Raw genomic sequence first — 23,436 nt, forward strand, 5'->3', positions numbered from 1 at the left:
GGAAATAGATAAATTCAAATGTCATCAACTACATACAGCTCAATGAAAAAGCAAATGGAAATATCACTAATAATGATAATAATAATGATAAAAATAGATTAACCTAACTTAATAGGAAATACAGTGAATAAAATCAAGCCTTACCCCACCCTCCACCTTCTTCCCTGGTGGCAATTTTGAAGTTTAAAGAATAATATTAAGGTATTAACAATAATAATGGGTTTGGCACTGGGCATTTTCTTGGAATTACTAATCTAAGATCAATCTACAATCCCCAACAAGCAAAGCCAAATCTGAAACTGCAGGAAGTATCTTTTGCAAACACATACAGTTTGGGGGCTTTGGTCTTTTTTAGTCTTTTTGGTCAAACAGAAGGTGGATCAGACCTCTTCATCGGAAACCCTGATGACATGATAAATACTATAACCTAGGGACACTGCTGAAACACTGAGGTATAATCCATTACCTACTGCACCAGGATATTGAAACAGCGGGGTTTAATATATGTATCTTCTTTTTTTTAAAGCAAAAGTTTAGCAGTTCACTTTTAAGGCTTTACTTTAAGAGGTGCCACTCTACTTTATAGAGCAGCTTTTCAGCCTGTTCCTCCCTTTTCCCCTTGCTAAGTGGAAATCACTGCGTTACTCTGCTGCAGATGGTTACAGCCAAAAGTCAAGCACAGGTTTTCTGGCCTCCTCCCAAAGGCAGGCTGCAAAAGCACTGCCAGCTGGGAACACGTCTGGCTTGGCATCTCCTGTAGCCTGCCTGGGCTGGGGGTCTGCTGAGGCAGCCCCAAGAGGAGGTCCCCTGCTCAGCCCTGGAGCCTGCAACAGACCCAGCTGAAGTGCTCCTCACTCTTCCTCCCTGACTTGCCCAATGACTCTGGTTTTGATGAAGGGCCACAGGAAGCTCCCTCTCTGAAACAAACTAGATTTGGGTCTCCTTCACAGAGAATGATGGTAGTGAATGTGCCTGTTTCTGCTAACAGGAGCGCAGGCTGATGCCTGCTGAACCCAGGGTTACATTGCTGACTCTGCTGAGGGAGGAGAGAGCCTGCCTCGCTTAGCTCCATGGAAGAAATGAAGATTCTCCTGAGAGCTTTTCTACCTTGATTTGGAGGAAGAGAAAAGCAACGAATGAGCAAGAAAGAGGGAGAGATAGCAGAAAGGAAAAAGAAAAGGTTGGGGCTTTCTCTTCACACCAGAAGAAACCAGGGAGTCCATGAGAGTGTCAGAAAACCTCAGGGAAAGGAGAGCTTGTGATTCATTTAGCAGCGCTGGCCCCTCCTTGGATTTCCAGCTAAAAACTCTTCCCACCCTTACTGATCTTCCTGACTGTGCAGCTGGGTTTTTCTTAGTCTTTCTACAGACAAAACCACTGCTCACTTCAGAGAGGCTACGCCTCAAGTATGACTGAAGGATCATGCCTTGTGCTTAGTAAGATTAATTAAAGAGGGGTTTGTTTATATTGATAGATCTTAGCAGCATTACAGGAGAAAGCTGAACAACTAGATGAAAGAGAGCAATCACCACCCCTGCAGCCACAGAGCACCATGACCACAGCATCTCACAGGACTAAGCAATGTAAATAAATGTATATATGTATACATGTGTATCGTACATATAATGTAAATATAGATATATTTGTTTATATATGGTGTAAATGTATATATATTTGTTTATAATCCTATTGGATTTTCCACTTCGGGTATCATTTATCTTCTGAGCTGCCTGTCTTAAAAGTGACCAAAAGGAAACTCCTGCAAGAACAGGATTGACCTTCATACCAGAAACTCAATAACTTTTAAGCTTCAAATTACAACAAAAACAACCCCCCATTTCTTGCTGTAATGAAAGGCACTGAAAGCTGTGAAAATCAATTCTTATTTAAGTCTTTTGCAAAGGCTATAGAAGTTCAGATAATTTTAAGCCTCATCCTAAGAACACAGGAGACAAACTCTGTCCCACAGATTTTTTGTCTCAAACTTCAACAAGTCTCTCTCACTGAGTTTAAGGGCAAGATGTGATAATGAAGAGAGACTCTGAGACACAGGAAAGTCACCGGTAATCTTTCTATATGGACAGCATGCCCTTTCACTGAGCGCATCCAAGATTAAGTGTATTGAGCTCACTGTACATTGGGCTCTGCCCTCTGCAAAGGGTTTTTTCCTCTCAGCAACGCAGTTTATCAAGTAACAGTCTAGATTGGAGTGGCTGGATCTCAGCAACCAAATCCCTTTTCCAAAGCTGTCTCACATGGCTAGCACTGATGAGCCTGTGGCAGTGGCTTTCTGCTCTGCTCAGGTCCCAGAGACAGCAGGGATGCGCCACACAGGGATGGACATGGGATGGGCAAATACCACCTATGGCCCAGGAAACCCTTCCCTACCCCCTTGAGGAAGCCGTATGATTTTAGTGCTCCAGATTTCTTTTTCCCTCCCTCACCTGGATGGAATCCAGGACCCCTACTGGTGCCCAGACATGGTGATACCCCACCTTGAGCACTGCACCAGCAGGTAGGTCAGGATTCACTGTAAACAACTTTGCTGTAGCACAGGCTGACTTCCAGCATCTACATCTCATATGACTGCATTCATCCATACAATTTTTCTTCCCTTAGAAAGCCATTCCCCTCACAGCCTCAAGGGAACAGCAGGGCTAGGCAGTCAAACAAAACCCCCCTTCATAACCTGAGCCACACAAAGCATCCCAGGCTATTCCTCAAAACCGCTATGTATATATACATGAACAGTCAAATTAAAAGTCATGACCAGCTACTTTCAGGACAAACACTTTCCACACGATGCAACTGAGAGCACAGCCCCACCTGATCAGCATAAAACTTCTCTGTGGATCTGGTCACTTAAGAACAGAGATGTTTGGTAATCGTTTACTAATCACAAGCTGTTCAAAAACAAGTGACCAAATTCCCTCTTCCCAAATCCTCACAAAAATTAATAGCACATTTTGTACTGCAAAACGAATTTTTACTCTGCCTAACCTCATCCAAAAGAGACAGGCACGTTATCAAAAGTCCTGTCTTCCTGCATCTGAAGTTTCTGATGTTTTCTGGGGCAATGCTTGAGGTAATCCCCTACTGCAACTCATTGTTTCCCTGCATGTAACTTAAGATTGCAAAAACCTGCAGTTTGAAAATTAGTTGGAGTTAGCTGCAAAGGTTTTTGGAGGGACAGAATCAATTAGGCTTTTGGAACCATATACATGACCAGCCTTCAATGACATTTCTAAGTGCTGAGCTGCTCCCGAAAACTGGATTTAACATTCAAACTCTCATAGGCTCTTCCAACACTGAGCAGAACAAGATCCAGGCCCACAAAGTCACAGCCTCTGAATCATTTATTCCAATCAGGGAATTTAGGGTTTTTTTATTTTATTCATTAAGTCAAATTGTTGAGAAAAATAACAAAGACTTCTTCCAGTTATACATGATAAATCAGAGTATAGGAAAAGAAATTACAGGACTCCAATCAGCACTAATTACACAACTAAACCCAATCTCCAATTCCCATTCTCCGAATGTGGGAGTGATACAGGAATCCCAAGTGGAAAGTTTGGATCAAAAATCTAGCCTTCAATTTCTACCTGCTAAAAGCAGGGGAATATTAGATGGCTCTAGGAGCCCCTGGCCTGAAAGAGGTGCTGCTCATTACTTATCCCTAAGGAAGCATAAAAGTTGACGTTTTTATTAAGCATTCACTGAAAAAGAAAATTAAAACAAACAATGAAGTCAGATAGCTTGAACTGCACCTATTTTTTTCTTCCCAATTAAGAAACTGGACAATTTTACTCCAGGGATATAAAATGCTTTGGTGCTCTCTGGAGCAAAAGTTACTCACTATATTTGCAAAGGCAGCATGTGGCGTGGTTACTGCCACCCTACTCATATTCCCAAGCCCTGGCTATAACAGCTCTCCTGGCAAAAGGGTTCAGATCTCCTCAGGTAAGTAGTACATGGCTTGGGCAATCTTCCAGATGCACTTGTATCAGCACAAAAGGTCACAACTTCCACACTAGTTGGCATCACTCCCCTCTGACAGAGTGGTTTACAGGAGCAAGTCCAAGTCACTCCATGCAAAATCAGCTGGATTAAATCAAACCATTAATTTAAAAGGTTTCTGCTAACCAGCTGGATGTGAATCGAGACTGATCACGTTAACTTGTCTGCCAAGGGATCCAGAGGGGCAGTAACTGCTGGAAAAAGAGACGTAATGAATACCAAGGACCTACATTTTCTTCCAGTGGCACAGCTGGATCCAAAAGAAGGCACATGTCTTTGGCTTTTGTGCCCTACCAGTATCCTGCCCTGGCCAGCCTTAAGACTCTTAGAAAGTATGAGCAGTATGGGAAGCTGGTGTAAGAGAATTTCCAGTTTGGAAAAAATTAAACTGTGCCTGCATCTGTGGCTCTTCTGGGCAGTCTTAGTCCAGAGACACCAGCCAGCACACTCGGAGTGAGGAAGAAAGAGTTCATATCCAAAGTGCAAGACCTCCCTTCTAATCCAGAAAGAGAGGGCGCTGCATTAGAAGGCAGAAGAAAAACCCCTGAGCTAGTAAGAGCATCGCTTTGGTTATAGGTAATATTCACACCCAACACCAAAGGTGGGAAAATACTGTGCCTGAGGAAACCATAACCTCACTGCTCACCCTGCCCCGGCCTGGCCCCACTAACTTCACTCAGCTGTTGCTTGCAAAAGCTGCTGTGAGAGCAGGAATGTTACCCACAGCTGGCTTTGGATGCTGGGAGCCTGTCTGAAATTTAGGAACAATCTGTGGCTGGAAATGATGTTTAGCAATGGGATTTCCTGGCCTACTCTCTCCATAACTAGTGCTGAAATGGGGTTAGCTGATAGATTTCTGCCAGTGCTTGAAGAGGAGTGAGAGATTAATGCTATATATATTGGATTATTGCTGTTTGCTTTACTATATTATATATTCTTAGATTATTACTGTAAAATCTCATGCCATAGCTGAGCTGATTTAACAACAATATAGCTCTGCCCTATATCACAGCAAGTGCCACTGCCAGCAACCTTACAGTGCTTTTTCTGCAACTGTACTGAAAATACCCCTCTGCGCTGAGCAGCTTTTAATAAACAGTTAGCAAAGTGCCAGGGGCTGACAAGCATTTTCAGCAAAACATCACAAGCCAAGAGGCAGTTCCAAGAGATGTGAAATGGTGTAGAAATTAGTAGCAATAGTGTTTTATTCTTATTCCAGACTTAGCACACAGCAGCACTCTGCTTTCTTTGTATAGGAAAGTGGTAGCACCTCTGTTAAGCGGGTTTTTCAGGCACTGAAATAGGATGCTTTTCTGAAGCTGTATTAAGATTATGGGATAATAGACTTTAAGATTAGAAAAAAAAAAAACATTTAAAAACCTACTCTACACTGAAAAAGGGACCAAGATTTCTTTGTCAACAAAATAAAGAAAAAATCCAAGTGGACAGGTGAGATCTTTCCCCCTGCCTCTTTATTTCTTTTTTAAAGAGAACACAGAATCACGGAATGGTTTGGGATGGAAAGGACCTTAAAGACCATCTAGCTCCAACCCCCTGTCATGATTAAATCTTCCTGTATTTCAAAAGGAACATTTTTCTTAGTGGGCACATTTGGAAATTCACTGCGGTACTTCCATGCATCTGTAAAATAATACTTACAGAGTGAGAGCTTGAAACCTGCACAGGAGTTGCATCAATGTCTGATCTTCACCGCTGTCTCAAAACCACACCCATCCTCAGCCCACCTCTGAAAGGACTTTGTCCTTTTTGATGATTATTTGTTACTTTAATAAGTAATAGCAGTTAAGATTGGCTTCTTAAAATCTCAAACAGTTTAACCCCACCAAATTTAGGAGTTGAAAAATAAGTATTATCATGCCCAATGAGAGGTACAATAACTAGCATAATTGTAAGGCACTAAATGTAAACATAAAGGAAAAGAATATGTACACTCAGCTACTGGAGATGAGAGCCACAGCTGTAACCCACATCTTCAGGAATTTCACCAGTTAACAAATTTGGTATCTTATAGTTACATGCCCATTTCCCCAGAACAGTCTCCTCTCTTTTAGAAAGGGTGAAGGGATGCTTTGAAGTGCAGGAGGACAGCGGCACCTCAGTGAAGGCAGCCCCTTCAAAGGGCAGTAGTGATGAGAGAGTTGAAAGTGCTGCAGCGAGCACAGGCAGGAATGAAAAGTCATCCTGTGCCCCATACTGTGCCTCTCAAGAGAAGGTCTGTGTCAGGAGCTATGGAAAGAAAACACTGGGCTTCATCCATGGAGACAGGGAGGACTGGCTGCAGCACAATAGGAAAATCAGACAGTGGAATAGGTGGAGTCTCCAGAAGATCAGTTGGCAAGCGCTTTTTCACCTCATAAAGATGAAACAAAATCCTGCCAGGTATCACAGAATCATAGATACCTGGCAGTTTCAAGGGGACCTCCCACTTCCCTGGTTGATTATTCTAATGTCTGACTGTTCTCTAGCTAGTGTCTCATGAAACCTCAGTCGACAGGAAAGTGGAGCTAGATCCACACAGACCCTCCAGAGAATGATGACCCTTCATCATCATCCCTGAACTAGACCGCTCCATTTCTTTTCAAACAGAAGATGGGGTATTTTATCTCAATCACTCCTTTGAAAAAACCCAGCATTAAACCTCTTGCATTGCCAGGTCTCCCTGCAACCAAGCTGCAGAAAAAGAAACCCACACTCAATCCACTAGATATGTCCCCAGTAGGGACACAGCAAAAACACATGGGGGACTCACAGCATCCTGAAAGAACTCCAGAGATGGGTCATGAAGCCCACCATGTGATGATGGTTCTCAGAGTCACCTTGCAGAGAAGGGAGCAGCCACACGGAAGCGACCATCACCTTCCACTTTAGTGTTATTCATTAAAAGGCAGTTGCTGCTGAAAGTTTCCCATAACAAGAAGCTCTTTTGATTCCAAAATTGCTCCACTAAGGGAAATCTTAAGAGTCGTCATTTTTATTCTGGCCTCGCGTTCTGGATTTTTGCCTGGGCAGTATTCAATCAGGAGCAAAATCTATTTAAAGTACATGCACAGGATGCATTATACATATGTATATATTAATAAGCATGCTGGAGAGAGACTCTTCATTAGGGACTGTAGTGATAGGACAAGGGGTAACGGGTTAAAACTTAAACAGGGGAAGTTCAGATTGGATATAAGGAAGAAGTTCTTTCCTGTGAGGGTGGTGAGGCACTGGAATAGGTTGCCCAGGAAAGTTGTGAATGTTCCATCCCTGGCGGTGTTCATCTCCAGGTTGGACAGAGCCTTGGGTGACATGGTTTAGTGGGAGGTGTCCCTGCCCATCGCAGGGGGTTGAAACTTGATGATCTTAAGGTCCTTTCCAACCCTAACTATTCTATGATTCTATGATTCTATTATGCACAGACGTCAAGGGAAGGGAAGAGGTTGTGATACTGTACAACAAATATAAATAAAAATGATTGTTCAGAGAACTTAGGGAAAACATATTACTGTAATTGAGGCTATGAGGTCCTAATCCAGTTTCCCAGCTGGTCAAATGGTGAGGCCAAGAATATATTAGTTTGTCCCGAAGCAAAAGCAGACTGAGAGGAAGCAAAATTACCCAACAAAACCCTGTGACTTGGGTTTTCAAAACTGCTTCTAAAACAATCATCAACACCCCCCCCCCCAAACCCTATCAAATCAATCACAAGAACAGCTGGACAACAGATTAATAGCAGATTATACCATATATATACTATATGCCCTGATGCTGTTTGCAAGACCTGAGAAAGAAGAAAGCCTACCTGCTTCCTTGCTGTGTGCTGTGTTTTTCTTTAAAGAAATACTAGCTTCTATTAGCAGAAGACACACTGAGCAGTGAGATAACCCTACAACAATGTCATTTGCTTCCAGAAACTACTCCTTCTAGGCAGCATTCAGCACAGATGTTTCAAGTGTGCATTAGACCCAGGCTCAAGGTAATATACCAAGGGAAACATCACATCATCTTCATTTTGTTCCCTTGCAGTGTTGGCCAAGAAGAACAATGAAGGCAATTGGTGTACCAGTTAATCTGTGTGTGCAAAATATTCAACATGTAAGCATAGAAGGAAAAAAGAAAAGGCCACAACAACCTTTTAAAAGAACATGCATCAAGCTTTGTTTCTTTTCCACTGCAAAGGAATGGAAACCTTCTCACTGACTTCAATGGGAGCTGGGCCAGACCCTGGAAGTCTTTACATAAAACTTCCATTAAAAAGAAGTTGCGTATTGGCATAAGACATTTATATTTTATCCCCTGCTTTCTTCCTCCTGGTAAACGGCATGCATGTCTGAAAATTAAGCTTGTAATACAAAGACAACTTTCTGAGGCTTACAAATGCATTAAACTTAATAGCCAAAACTGAACACTGAAAGAGCACGTATAAGAAATTACCATATTTTGTTTTATTATGCACTGAGTTCACTGAAGAGGTCTACAAGAACCAAAAGCTACCATATAACATATGTCTACCATATAACATGACACGTGATAGCAAAATGTCATTGGTACAATGGACCAGGTTATTCCCATACTTTGCAACTGTTATACTACTGTTTTTTAATATTGCTCCTACAGCTTGCAAAGCAAAGCTCCAGCAGAAAGACAAATGATTGTGAAAAGCAGGAGCAAACAGAATGTTGTTTTGCTTGTACAGCTCCCATTTTGCACAAGCCTTTTCACATTACTCAAGCTCAAACAGCTTCTGAGGCCATCAGTCTGCAAAAACCTCAATTCAGTGTTCACATTTCAACAACTTTATCTCTAAATGAACCCATACCAATGAAAATATCCATGTATTCCAATTTAAATGTGAAGAGACTGACTCAAAATATTCATCTGACTCCACGCAGATTAAATTAAATGCACTTCTGAGCTCCTGGATCTAGTGGTGTGTCCTGGCTACAACCCAAACTTGCACCAGGATGTGAGAAAAGAACAGCTTTGTTCTTAATTACAATGAAGAAAAAACCTAAGAGCTGAGATCAGATCACCAGGATTGCTGAGCACAGAGTGGCACTATTCAAACTAGAGACACTGTGTATATCAGCACCATTTGGTACCCTACCAGTTTCCAGATTGGTCTCTTAATACCATAATACCTCAATCAAACAGTCTTTCTTTTTCATTAATGTACCCCAAATAACAGTGCTGTGACTTCTACAGAAACACAGAGCATGTAATTACATAGATCAAACCCACAAAATTAAAACTCAGTAAAGAGCTTAGAAGAAATTCAAGCCCACCATAACCAGAAATAATGTACACATGTCTCAACAGTGTGGACCAGGCCGTGCTGTGTGCCTACATCTTGCAATTAAATTGTTAAGAGACCTACTCAGCAGCATTGGCCTTTCTTACCTTTTGCCACATTTTGATGAAGAAGAGCTCTCCAGAAAAATTGAAGAAAACATTGGTGTCGTAGGCATCATCCCCAATGTTAGAGATGGAAATGTTAAGTGAGATGTTCCTCACCGCTCCCAGGGCCAGGTAGGCAGTTCTGTCATCAATGCTGTAGGCAGAAACAGTTACACTGGTTTAACTCTAGGTAATTTCCACACTCTGGTCCATCTTTCTTCCTGATATAGAATTGTCACAACTCAACTGCTTAAAAGCTCGGTAGTCAGTAATTCAGGAATGTGCTCTCTGGCCAATGCATAGTGCAGCTGTGGGTGTGTGTACTAGGAATGAGCAGCTCCCGAGTCATGGTTCTGACACAGTCTTTTGTGACTGTAAGGAAACCCCACGATCCTCACGTGGAACTGTTTCACATGACTTATTTTTAATATGGTTTTAGTGAGAATAAAATAGCTGAAGACTGTAAAGTAATTGAACAGGGGAAATGCAACAAGTTCAAGAAAATACGCCCACATTCAAATACACAATCTGTTTCAGTTTGTCCCTCAATAATTCAAACTTATTCTAACATTCTGGTAACTTCTTACAGTTATGCTATGGATAGAAAAAACATAAAGAGGGTAAAATAAAATACAGAAGCAGGTGTGTTTTCACTTGTACAGAAATTACAACAAATGTTCACTAATCTCTCTTCGGGTGTTTAAGCTAGACCTAACCTGATGGAGTCATCTGTAAGTGCAATACCAATGCAATAGCTAAACTAAAATAACAGACATATATCATAAATCAATACACTATTGTAATATGGCATTACAGATTACAAACACAGACAGATATGCACACAGAGGCAAATATAAATATTCATCTATGCATATATGTATTATTCAATATTTAATCATACTAGGCTGTCCAGAAGATGAGCTAACAAGTAGGAATAAAGGCTAAACTACAGTATCGATGCACACATCTTCAGGCCTAGGAACTAAAAGCACAGTAAGAGATAATATGGGATATACCATGTATAAATGTAAATATAAGAAAAAATAGCCAAAATATCAAATTGGCTACTGGAGTCTAAGACCATTCATACATTACAGAGAAAGAGATAGTGTCACAGAGAATACAGCAAGTAGCTGGTCAGAAAAGGGCACAAAGCAGGGAGATGGCTCTCAATTATTTCCTATAGGGCACAGCCAGCCCAAAAGTACAAAGGAACCATCTCTAAGGAAAGATACCCTCTCACACGGGCCCTGCCAGGTGTCGTTACACAATACACATGCATGCAGCAGCACACAGTGACACACAGCAACCAGTAGCTGGCCAAACCACCTTCCTTTCACCCAATTTCCATGAAAGAATGGCTGTGCCAAGGATGTATATGCTGCCACACACTGCTCTTCTGCATATCAGCAACTCTGAAAATGCTTTCTCAACATTATAGTTTGTTCTCAGAGTCAACTATCAGTGAGAATAAATATTTGCAAAACCGTATGCAGCGCAGGATCGACTGCAAAACTAGTTTGAGAGGTGCAAATGGTTTGAGTTATTGCTTCTTATATACCAAATTAATGGCACAACCATACAAAAACACTTGAAAGCTTTTAAACTTCAACATTTACAGCAGAAAAAGCAGACAAATTGTGAAGACACTGAACAATCTGTTGGGATTTCCTAATTATCAAAAGTGCATATTTGAAAGCAATAAAATAAACCGGTAATTTATTACTGAGAGTTATTTCTCATGTACTTTATAATCTCACTTCCTGCAATCACTTCAGAACTTACTCAGCACCTATCAAACTCATTAGCAAAATCTGGAACCATCACTCCAGTAAGCGAAGGAGCACTACAAGATATTTGTCTTATGCTTTATCTTATTTATCTTTTATTTGACACTAAATGCAATGTATGCTACAGAATCCTCCCTGAATTGGTAGTAGCAGCGTTTAGAGATTTAACCTCAAGTCAAGACAATCAAGAATACTCTTCCTACTGAATAATAAAAGAATACTTAAATTAAATCCTATTTACAACTAAACCCACCAAAAAAGAGTCAAAATAAGCACCACTGCACTGTGTTACCCTTTTCTAAAGCTACCACTCCTCTGTTAAAAGTACATCATACCAAAATGATGTTTCTAACAACATTTTCCTTAGCAGAGAAAAAAGAAAACCTGTTTCCTAAGATCACACTGCAGTTGCTCCTATGCAAAATTCACACAGTAAGAAACTGAAAAACCTCACTGATTTTAGGCTGGTTCAGTTCTTCCTCTAAAAGGCTATATGAGATTGTGCTGCAAGTCTCATTTTAAGAGAGCCAGCTTTCTGAATCATTAAATCTGTGTACATCTGGAATGAATCAGGTTCACTTGCAGTAAGAAGAGGATTAGTAATCTCCCCATTCACAGGGGAGTTCCCAGGCCCTGTTTGCTGCTTGAGAGAGTAACGTCATGGCGTGCAAACAGGCTGCTGGGGTGCTGGAGCAGCTCTACTGCCAAGCCAGTGCCATCCTCCTCCAGAGCCTGCTGTATATTAAGTGGCCAAGCTGCAACGTCAAAATATGTCAACTAAAGAACTGTTGTCACCTGCCAGAAACAAGAAAAACTAAAGCCATTCCTTCATCTTGATATGTCAAACAACTGAAGTAACATAATTAAGTAATAGCTTTCAGTTTATGTTTTGTTGGCTGAGAACTATAAAGCTGCCAACATTCTCGCCCTGGTCCTTGTAACCTTGCTTACATCAAGGAGCGAAATATAAAAAGACACAAGGCTAAAAATAAAAAGGCACAAAAAAAAGGAAAAAAGAAAAAGGGTGGAAAAACACCAAGATGTAATAGCTCAGTTGCATAGAACACCACTATCTCATTACATCAGGTACTACGCACAAGTGCTATGCTGAGTAAAAGTTCTGGGTAGACCATAGATGCATATATACCTTATATATAGGCAAACACATTTGTACACACACGTGTACATGAAGGCACAAGAAGGATGCCAAGCTATCAATGGCTGCTTGAAAAGTCTGACATTTGGAAGTACTAAACACCTGCAGCTTTCATTTGCACGACCAAGACTTACAGGCAGCAAGCAATTCTGCCACTCTTTTGATTTCACTGGCCATGGTACTACACATCAAATGTAAATAGATATAATTAATGTTTTCCTCCTAAGTGATTAAGAAAGGGGAACTAAATTCTGGGATAAAGCAAGTGTCATCTTTTTGCATACTTAAACGTTCTTTTTAATGCCTGCACCACATCATTGCACTATGGTCAGCAAGAGAAGAAAGACCAGCTGGGACAGGCACACTGAAAAGATCTGCAATTTTCATTTCCCCACCCCCAAGATGCTGGTGTTTTTATTAACATGGACCAGGGGAGACATAATCCACATTCCAAAAGGTACTCGGGGACATAGTGCTCTATTTCCTGCACTAGAGAGAATTTTTGGTAAAAAATGAAAAAGCGTTTAGCACTTCCTCTCAGCCTGCACAGACCATGCATAGCGCAAGGAATGTGACGGGGTCGTACTTACCCTGTTAGTCTGGGTCACCAACTTTCTCTTTTAGATTAGGAGCCTTTCTTTCTTTACACAGAATCAGCACCTGTATTGATAAATCACCACTACTGCTCAGCAGACAGTGGAAGTTACAGCTGAGGTTTGAGACTGCAAGTGCACAAAAATGCTTTGAACAACTAAAGTCCAATCTGTCCTCCATCTCCATCAGATGCAATTAAGGCATCACACCTTTCACTTGTAAATTAGTAAAGGGCATGAGTCCACAACATTGGTCCTGTGACAGATCCAAATAGATTTCTACCTTCACCAACCAGCACTGAGGTTGTTTTTCACAGTTCCTGTAGTACTTGAATATTATTTTGTCTCCACAGACTCTTTACATCAACCCTGAAAACCTTTCTCCTGGGTTTTTAGCACAGGCTACAGGGGCAGTTGAACTCTGGGAAGTTTTGCAAATACTTAAACCTCAACAGCCAATGAAAGCTGAAACCCTGAGCTGACCTGGGAATTCATTTGATGTCTCACTGGAAAGCTGAGAGGTAGCAGCCCCACAAACAAACCCAGACCAAGTAAAAATTTTAAACAACCCCACAGGGAGCAAAGCTATTGACAGGCTAAGAGAGCTGGGCTTGTTCAGCCTGGAAAAGAGAAGGCTCTGGGGAGACCTTATAACAGTCTGCCAGTACTTAAAGAGGACAGCAAGAAATCTGGAGGACTTTTTACAAGGGCCTGTAGTGACAAGACATGGGGGAATGGCTTTAACCTGCCAGAGGGGAGATTGAGATGAGACATTAGGAAGAAATTCTTCCCTGTGAGGGTGCGGAGGCGCTGGCACAGGGTGCCTAGAGCTACTCCATCCCTGGCAGCATTCAAGGCCAGGTTGGACGGGGCTTGGAGCAACCTGCTCTAGAGGAAGGTGTCCCTGCCCATGGCAGGGGGTTGGAACTGTATAAGCTTTAAGGTCTCTTCCCACCCAAACCATTCTATGACTCCATTCTACGGTTCCATTGGATTTTACACTGCTTGGTTACGTTGTCTTGACATTGCATATGCATGCAAGTTCAATTCTCTCTGCAAAGTTCACAGCCAACCTAGACTTAGGACTCAGCCAGACACTCAAGATATCACGGCTTATTCTGCATTAGCTAAGCTGCTGCCTTTCTCCTCTCACACTGAAGCCTACACTAAGCAAAGATAATAAGAGACCTCATGTGGTTGATGACTACAGCCTGAGATGCACTAAGCCAGCTATTGTCAACTAGCTTGGTGCCCATCATATTGTTTCATTAATGATCTTTTCTATGTCTCAAGTGGAAACCTTGCAGTGTGCTCTTAGTAGAAGAGAACGTAAGGTGATGAACAACAGAGAATTTGAGATATGGTCAACCAAGGTTCTATGTCAGTTTGGGAGCAATATCATACCAATGTTGCTCCCTATGAAGACTGACTAACAATGTGCCAGTGTTTCCTCATTGTAAGGAATGACTGTCCCTCATGAAAAAAGCACCTACTGCAGTGTGGCCAGGGCCAGGACGTGGAGCTGCTCCTGCTGGCAGCCTTCCGGAGCAGAGCTGCTGTCTTTAGCCCTTCACTTCCCATATATATTGCAGTTCAGGAATATGGCACAGAGTGTTACCTTTTCCACCCTACAATTAAATTTTCAAAAAGAAAACATTTGAGTGTTAAAGTATAGGGGGAGGGAGGGGCAACACTCTAGAAAATCCTTTTTCCTTTTTATGATGGTATTGAAACAATAAAGCAATTTCTACTTACAACTACTTACAATATAGTTGAAGCTTTTCTGGAAATAGATGTCTTTTCCCCCACACAACTGCCCCATAACTACACAACAGCTATAATCCCCAATGACCTATATCTTCAAATTTTTAAGTAAAAAGGACAGAGCCGGGCACAACACCCACATAAAAACACCCCTTATCACCCTACAGAAATCTGGTGCCTTTTAATATTATCAGTAATTTCAATTGTACACAGATGTTCACAACCCTGTATAAACAGAACTGAAGAAGCAATGGGGAAAGAGCTGCCTCTGTTTTCACAATGTTTACCCCAGGGAGCAGCTTTTGGTTTGAATGAAGCTACCCTGGTTTATGAAACTGTCACATGAAAGCAAGATGAGGCACAACATCTACAACAGCTCTAATCTAATCTTTCACCCTTGCAGACACACATACAAACCAACATCTTTTATAATCGAAAGCAGTGTCCTTGGAATAAATGGTACTGTGCCCCCCTGCATGTGTGTGTCAGAGCATCCTAAGGTTGGAATACAAACAAAATCTAGTTACTAGTGGCAGAAAGAAATGCAAAAGACAAACACTAACAGGCATGTAGCTGAAAGTTGCACACATCAGCCTGACATGAAGGAAACAAAACCCCCTATGTTTCCTATCTGTTTAAATACTCAGAGATCTATTAAAATAGGTGATTGTTGACCATAGATGTGTCATGAACCAGTGTCACTTCTAGGACACTGTTTCTAGGAACTAGATCATTACAGAATCATCACACAAACCATGTATTTACCATAGAAATTATGCCTTCAGAAATAGATCTCCTATTATTAGACAGTTTCAATTGTTTGTCCCATTCCTGGGATGCTGGGGCATCCACATATTAAAAAACAACATAGCTGAACACTGAGGAGGGAGAAAAAGACAGTGCTCCAAACAGCACACACATTTAGAAGTCAATAAAAGCAGCTAAGCAGAGATAAAACATTAGAAACAGTACAGGTTTACTACTTTAGGAAATAGAGATACATACACATGCATGGATGCATCAGCCAACATGTATTCTACAAATGCAAAACAATGGTGCACCTTCTTCAAGTTGGTCTGGATAGCATCAAGAACTTCCACCTCTGAAGGTAGCTCATGTATGATAGTGTTGCCTGAGCTTAAGCTTTTTTTTGTTAGCCTTGTACTTTGGTTGCTAGAGCAAGAAACAATATGGGAACTTGAACTATCTTAGGTCTGTAAAACACTCATGTTGACATGCTCACAAAGAGGGCCAGGTTATACATTAGTTCAGCAATGATTTCAGGTTATATAAAAAACTTCTCTTTAGGGTCTAGTTTAAAAAAACAAACAGCAAAATCCTACGCCAGTAGATACAGTCAAGTGACTCCTACAAAACAAAACCAGTATTTAAGAAGCGACAAAGCTGGCTTGTACGGTATGTCTGACTGATCATCAGTGGACTGTTACTAGAAAACAGAGATTGGAAATCTACATTCTTGTATGAGATGTGGACTACTGAGGTTTGTTACCACTCATCGCTTGATGGCTCTATTACCATCCATATGGGTTCAATCACGACATGTTCAAAAGGAGCAGGACTGCCCACTGCTATCAAACTGGACTTATTTATTTATTTTGGGAGAGATTTATGAAGCTCTGAGTGCAACTAACCAGATGGAAACCAAGACACCTTTTCTTCTTCCCCATTCACCCTCAACAAGGGAAAACATTCACTTGTTCCTGAAACGATGCTCCCACTGCAAGTTGTTCTACATCCTGATTAATTGCGGGCACTGCTGAGCAGCCCTTTCCAGAAACTGAAAATTCCATCCTGGATGAGCTACAATAAAGTTTTCTATGCGTCTCACAAATGCCGCATTCAATACGTTAACAACTACCTGAAGTTAAAAGATAAATAGAAGTAAAGGCGAATTAGAAATCAGAATTCTGCTTCCTGGATTCATTGAAAAGAATAAATTCCAAACAGGATTACAAATCTACTAACATATATGAAACGGTACAAGCATTTTTCTACTCCATCCTTTACAGAGCAGTAAATTACTTTGAAATAACATTAAACTACACTACAATTTATGAAATTACAACATAGTGTGAAACTTGGTATGACTTTTTGAGAAAACAGAAAGCAATCTTCTCATATCCATTTTTCTCAGTGTTTTGTTGCTCTTTTCTCCCTTGAAATAACTCTTTTGGTAGTTTAAAAGATCATGAGTGAGGACAGCACTGGAGTGTGACCAAGTAACCAGTGGGCAGCACATGACTGCAGTAAGATCAGTCATGGCTCCATATATGTGTTGTGTAAGTTGGAGTATCCATATTGGTACACACAGCTTTCTACACAGAAACACTTTACTGAAAGCTCCAGACCACTTTCCTAGCACTAGAAATGCAAAACCATAGCATTTGCTCTTTTTTCTTTGCTTTTTTTATTTGGGGGGGGTGTTTCTTCTGTAAAGCAGAAAATTAACTCCATCTGAGCAGCTTCTCTATTTAGGGTAGCCTGCCCAGGGTAAACACAATGTCCAAAACATTTTTGAAAGAAGTGTTTGTTCAATGAAAGATAAAATAAATGAAAGCAAATTCTCCATCTGCTATGAATGAAGAGGAAGGGAAAAAAAAGATATTATCAGAGCGTGTAATTAAGCTCCAAATGAAAGGATATTGTTTTCCTCATCAGGATTGTTTTGTTAAGATGCACTTCAGGGGCATAAAACCGCAACGGGCATTCCATGAAACGTGAGGCCTCTCTGGAAACAAATCCCCGTTGTGTGATCAAAGGAAGATAAGTGCTGAGGCGTGAGCCTGGTCAAATTTATGAAACAGCTTTGCTTCCCACATGAAACCACAAGCTTCCGGCTTCTCTTCATGGGTTTGCAAAAATCTATGATCAGTGAAAACTTTTATTAATTTTTTTTATGTAATATTACTGTATTTATGTGATAGACTCAAAAAGTACTGAACTTTCTGATCAAAGTTTTATGTTATTGCTCCTTCCTTCAGAAGATGCTGTCTTTCTGCCATCATGTCTTGTGCTGGTGAAAAGCAAATTGGACAACGCTGCCATAACACATTTTTATCTACGATTTCTGGATTCCTTCAGCTCAGGTTCTGTAATAATTTGACAAGTCAATACAAAACTTCTGAAGTTCCTTTTTCAAATCCAGATGTCTGATGATGTGAAATAAAGGGTGTTCTTCCACTGATTTTAATAGGCCCATGAACGTACTCATCCTTTCACCTATACAGAGCACTTGCACAATAGCCAGTTTCGCAGTTGTATAGCTAGCCAGCTATGTGAAATTATTTATTCTTCACTAATAAATAATAATATGCTTATAAACTTCGGTTGTAAGCTGGAGATGGGAGTGGGGAGAACAGGGTGGCGGAGCACACTCACCCTTGTCTTTTCAGTGAGGGTTAGGTACTTTGAGAATACACCCTAAAACATCCCAACAAATCTTTTACCTGGAGAATATTCTTCTTCAAAAATTACCATTTTGTCCAAATGGAAATATTTCAAACTCAATGAAATTTTTGACCAACTGGGGTTTTATCTATTTTCTGGCTAATTCCAGAGAGACCAGCAGAAGCAGAACTGCGCCAAGTCACAAACTGGCCCTTTCAATCAGAAAAGGACATTTCACAAAATTCCTTTTTTTTACAAGAGAACTTTTGAAAGCATTGACTCCAACCCCTCCCCCTCCCCCCCCAAAAAAAAGAAGAAAAACAACCCCAAAATCCAGTTTGAAAAACCTTGAAAATCTCTGCAAAATACACCTGTCACCTCTTTGGCTTTCTATGACTTTTGCTTCCCATTTTACATTTCCAACATCAACTACTTGCAGCAGTATGTATGGCAACCTCAGCTGGACTGTAGGGGAGGAACATAAATACAAATCTAATGAACAGTGGCCAATAAGGATGCTCTAAACTAACACATAATAGCAAGCTGCTTATTCCAAACAGCCAAACACACATCCAGAAGCACTCCAAAGGGTGAGTAATTCTGGTTCTAATGATGGATGAAGGGTAACCTCATGTCACATAAATATATGGAAGACAGACTTCCTCCTGGAACTTTCTCAGGATCAGCAGTATATATTACAGCATTTTCTGTTGCTATAATATTTATTATAGCAGTATTTACTACAGCATTTTCTATCCAAGGGGGCTTGTAGTCCTGTGCTTACAACCTGATTTACATACCATGCGCACAGCTTGTGCTGGAACGCAGCAGCTACATGATATGCTGCACCATCATGTTTCTTCTTGCATTGTTTGTTTTCAGTAAAGCCGCTCTATTCACTGCGACACACGGGCTGTCAGTATATTTACACAGCCATACAGGATTTCCTTCCTAGCTGCATTTCTCAGAGAAGCCACCACCTATTCTGCTCTGGTCTTTTTAGCTGGTTTATTATAGCGGGAGAAAGTCTGTTTGTTCAAACACCCTCACTGTTACTCAGACGTCTTCTTCATGGTTTTCATTTGGTTCCTGTTACAGCCTAAACAGGATTGATAACTACCACGGTCTCTGCAGAGTGCTGATCAGATCGACAGGCATCAGCTAAGGACCTGAAACCGCATCAGTATATCAGGCAAGATGTGCATTTCTAGCACTCCTGCTCCCTCATCACTTTCAGATTCCTAAAAGACCAGAGCCCTTTCTCCCACATAAAGTATCAGAGGACTGGATTAGCAGATTTTAAAGGCTAGGAAGGCATAATCTTCTACAGAACACCTACTTCAGAGTTTCCCCCAGCACATCTTGAGGAAACAGATGTAGTTCAGCCTCGAAAAAAGTAGCTATGGAGAGGGTCAATGAAAATGTACTATTTGTTACAGAAACCTGATGGAAAAGACATTTGCTGTGCTGAGAAAACAGAGTGAGGCACTGAAGTCAAGCATGATACGTAATAAATATATTTTTAATATCAAACATTATGTGAAAATAATAGCTAACAGAACACCCTTTAATTGTGTTTTGCTTTTCAGGACTGGGTTGATGGAAAGGAAAACTCGTTTCCTATTGGTGTCCCAAAGCTATGGCCATAAAAATAAAGTTTATTGCAAAATATTCTATTCCTATTTCTCTTATGGGTTCAGATTGTGTCATTAAACTTACCCGTATGCAATACATAAATACATTCTTTACACTAAGATACTTTCAGTTCTCTTTCTTAAGACATCTTCCCACTCTCCACCCAACATCACTGCATAGATAGAGCCAGATTCTGCTATCTCCTGTGACAGCTGCAAGATTTATCACTGGAGACTCTTCAAAGGGGAAGGTGATGAGTAGTCTCTGTGCTGCCAAAACCTCCAGTGTTTGTTCTTTAAGAAAAACGGATTTGAAAGCAGTCATGACTGAAAAGATGAAACACCTCCCTTCTGCTCCTTCAGTTTCTCTTCTACTTACCTAGCCAAGTCCTGAATCCCAGGATGGCAGAGCACACCATTTAGGCACACCTTATACCTGGGCAGCATGAACTGCCTGTGCAAAAAGGTTTTTCCAAATCTCTGGTCTGAACCTGCCAAGCCACACTCCATGATTCTCACCCCTCTTGTCATCTACCCCAAGCAGGAAGAGTTTGGTTCCATCATCCCACGATACCTTCAGGAAGTTAGGATGGGTTTACACACAAACTGATACTAATGAAGGTGGATGAACCTTAAAGGGTTAACTGAAAACAAACCTTATTCTTTACAGGATAAATGCATTCTAACTTTTGTGGTGTTGTGGGTTTTTTATTTCTCCAGTACAGCATGTTGAAGATGTCCCTGCTCATAGCAGAGGTTTGGACTAGATGACCTTTGAGGGTCCAGTCCAACCCAAACAATTTTATGATTCTGCTACCCTGGTCTTCAGGTTAAGTCTCTAAGGGCACCTTTCACCACAACAGAAGTATTCAAATAACCACCATACACCATCCCTCCCCCCCATCCAAACCTTTGCAAAAGCTTCCAGATAGAGCTACAACTTTGAGGTTTTTTATCATCATCCACTTTCAAGCAGTCCTACTCTACCCTATTCTCCAGCTTGACAAAGGAGGATTTCAGCTTGCCCAGCAGCACTGTTTCCCACATGCAGTGGAAAACTCACATGCAGCAGCACCTCAACAACAGGAAATAATGAGGTAAACCAAATCATATCTGGTCAGAACAGCAGTGAAGTTTCTAACTTACACGTGCAGATTTGCATGGCTCAAGCACTTTGGACAAATAGCCATGTGTTAGGTCATTACCTAGACCGTGTGTTAACATCCCAGGCTATTTGTTATCTATCAAAGTGCAGTGCTCAGAATTTGAGGGCTCAAAATTTGAGGGCACATGCGTAAATTTTCAGAAGAGAAGGAGATCCCAAGAAAAGCAAAATCAGAGCAGACCTGGTTAGCTTTACCAGCACTGGTTGGTTTTCCTGAGAGTCATTTGGTATGTGGGTTTGGCATACTCAAAGCTGGGTGCAATCATTTAACTGGGTAATTCTAGTGATTCAAATGCATTCCAGGTGAACTCTGTATCAGAGTAGCTTGTGCAGTTCTTTAGCTCGTAAGAGTGACCTCAGCACACAATTCTCTTGATGATAATATAATCTAACTTCCTACACACATATATGTCCTAACCAGCACACGTTTGAAAGCGTATTATATATAGCGATGAACAAAACTATACCTTACATTATATAGCTCTTTGCACAGCTTTTGTCTCTAATATGCTACAGATTTATGAGACGTGTGGAAAAACAGCCAGACCAAGTCTGTCCCTCTAGCATAGAGTCCTGTATCCAGCTACGCCTAAAAGCAAGAGGCCTATGGAAGAACAAGGCAAGCACAAAGTGTTATTTTGCTGACATATTTCTGCACCTTCCAGCATTCATATTTGCCATTTCTCTAACTCTCAGCGTTTCCAACATTCCCAACAGTAAAATCAACAGATTAATCACACACTTAATGAAAGCATATCTCCATGTTCTTTTCATTGCTCTGAATAGTTTAGTATGATTAGCAAACTTTATCATCTTGCTATTAATCTCTTGCAGATTATTTCCCTGATCAACTATGAATATGTTGAAAACCACTGGCCCCAGCAGAAGCACTTGTGGAGTTTTCTCCACCAGGAGGATAAATATTTACACCTTCTCCCTGTTGACTACCTTTTAATTGGATAGTAATGCTCAGGCACCATTCAGGCACCTCAGACCTGGCCAACTTACTTTCTTTGTGAACCTTTGGTGAGAAATCTTAGTAGAAGCCTGTTGCAAGTCCAGGTAGATTATCTGAACTGAATTATCCTATCTGCATGTCCAGTGACATCTTCAAAGAGTTGCAGCAGCTCTGAGACAGCACTTACTGCTGCCTTCCCATAAACATCCTGTTTATTTTAATCCAATCTGTCTGTGTGCCATTAATTGCGTTTTTTTCCAGTAAGTCCACCAAATTTAGTCAGATGTAATTATTTATTTAGACAAAGGCATTGCCACAACCTTGCTAACAATGAAGTCAATTGTTTAGTGCAGATAGTAATCAATGAGTCACCTTTTTTGCTCTTTCTAAAAAAAAAAAAAAGTTGCTTTGTACACAGAGGTAGCATAAACAGGAGTAATGAGGAAAAATGCTGACAGGATTCTGGAGCATGAAACACATGGGGCTGGAAAAATGACCGTATTCTTCAAGACAGACACTTCTCTAGAATCAGAATCCATGGCATGCTTTTGTAGTAATAATAATAATTATAATAATAACAAAAAAATACTTATTTTCCTTGGATACCTATTCTGCTTTGGTTCAAAACTGAAGCCTACTCAGCTCTAGCTAAAGAGAACCTGTTCTGTGCAGCCTTGATGGATTTGGCGACATCCTGTTTATTTCAAACAGGACTTCAGAGTGTCACTGGATAAAGAAGATTTAAGAGCACTTCTTCAACATCTTGCTATCCAATGGTAGAAACTGTATTTGAATATCCTAAGCTTCTTTGACAGTTGTGGCTTTTACATAGCCAAGATCACATAAATAACTGCTATAAAAATAAACAGTCTAATGCTCCAATCATGAACACAACTTAGTGCTATGATTACTATACACTGCCTGACAACTTGTTAGGACTTGTCCCTTGCTTGTTACTGATTATTTCTCAACTGCAGGACAAAATCCCTCACTGCCTTCCCTACTCTACACAGACAGGTCTCCAGCTCTCAGCAGACTTTGCTCACCACAAAGATCAAGTGAAAGGTCACAAATCCTGACTAATCGCAGTCAAAGCTTGGACTCAGCAACCTGAGACCTAACCCTGTTCCCCGCCAATCCCCTGAAACATTCCTGTGGACTTCAGTCGTGTCTGGAGAAGTCCATAACTTCTCAGACTTGACTCTGGTTCAGTTTTGTTTCCAAGTACGGTTACGGCATTGCTGTAGGCTTATATAAAATGTATGTCTCTCTCCTGAGTATTACTTCTTCCTCTAATCTTTTTTTTTTCCCCTAAAGCAGGGGAGTCTCTTCCCCTCTCTTTCCTGACCTGTGAGCAAAGCATTTCACTGAAAGCATCTCCATTAAACAGCAAAACCTCTGGCACAAGATTAAACAACTTGTGTCAGCACTTCCATCTCTAAAACTGTGCTAAAAACACTGAGAAAAAAAGGAAACAGAAGTGATGTGTAAAGTTCACCTTTAGCCTCATTTATCCCGAAACTGAATAACTACATCCAGGCAAAACAATAG

The 23,436-nt window shown here is 40.8% G+C and overlaps 1 protein-coding gene across 1 annotated transcript in view; it reads right to left on the reverse strand.

Moving 5' to 3' along the window:
* ITGA9 (integrin subunit alpha 9) overlaps nt 1-23,436 on the reverse strand; it is a 214,367-nt gene that overhangs the window by 64,374 nt on the left and 126,557 nt on the right. The window contains exon 18 of the mRNA XM_061375024.1: nt 9,421-9,571. Within this exon, the coding sequence (XP_061231008.1) occupies nt 9,421-9,571 (151 nt within the window). The remainder of the gene's footprint in view (nt 1-9,420; nt 9,572-23,436) is intronic.

Source organism: Neopsephotus bourkii, unplaced genomic scaffold (assembly GCF_033783945.1).
Source record: "Neopsephotus bourkii isolate Nb327-2 ecotype Australia unplaced genomic scaffold, CSIRO-AGI_Nbou_v1 NB_1655, whole genome shotgun sequence".
Lineage (NCBI taxonomy): Eukaryota > Metazoa > Chordata > Aves > Psittaciformes > Psittacidae > Neopsephotus > Neopsephotus bourkii.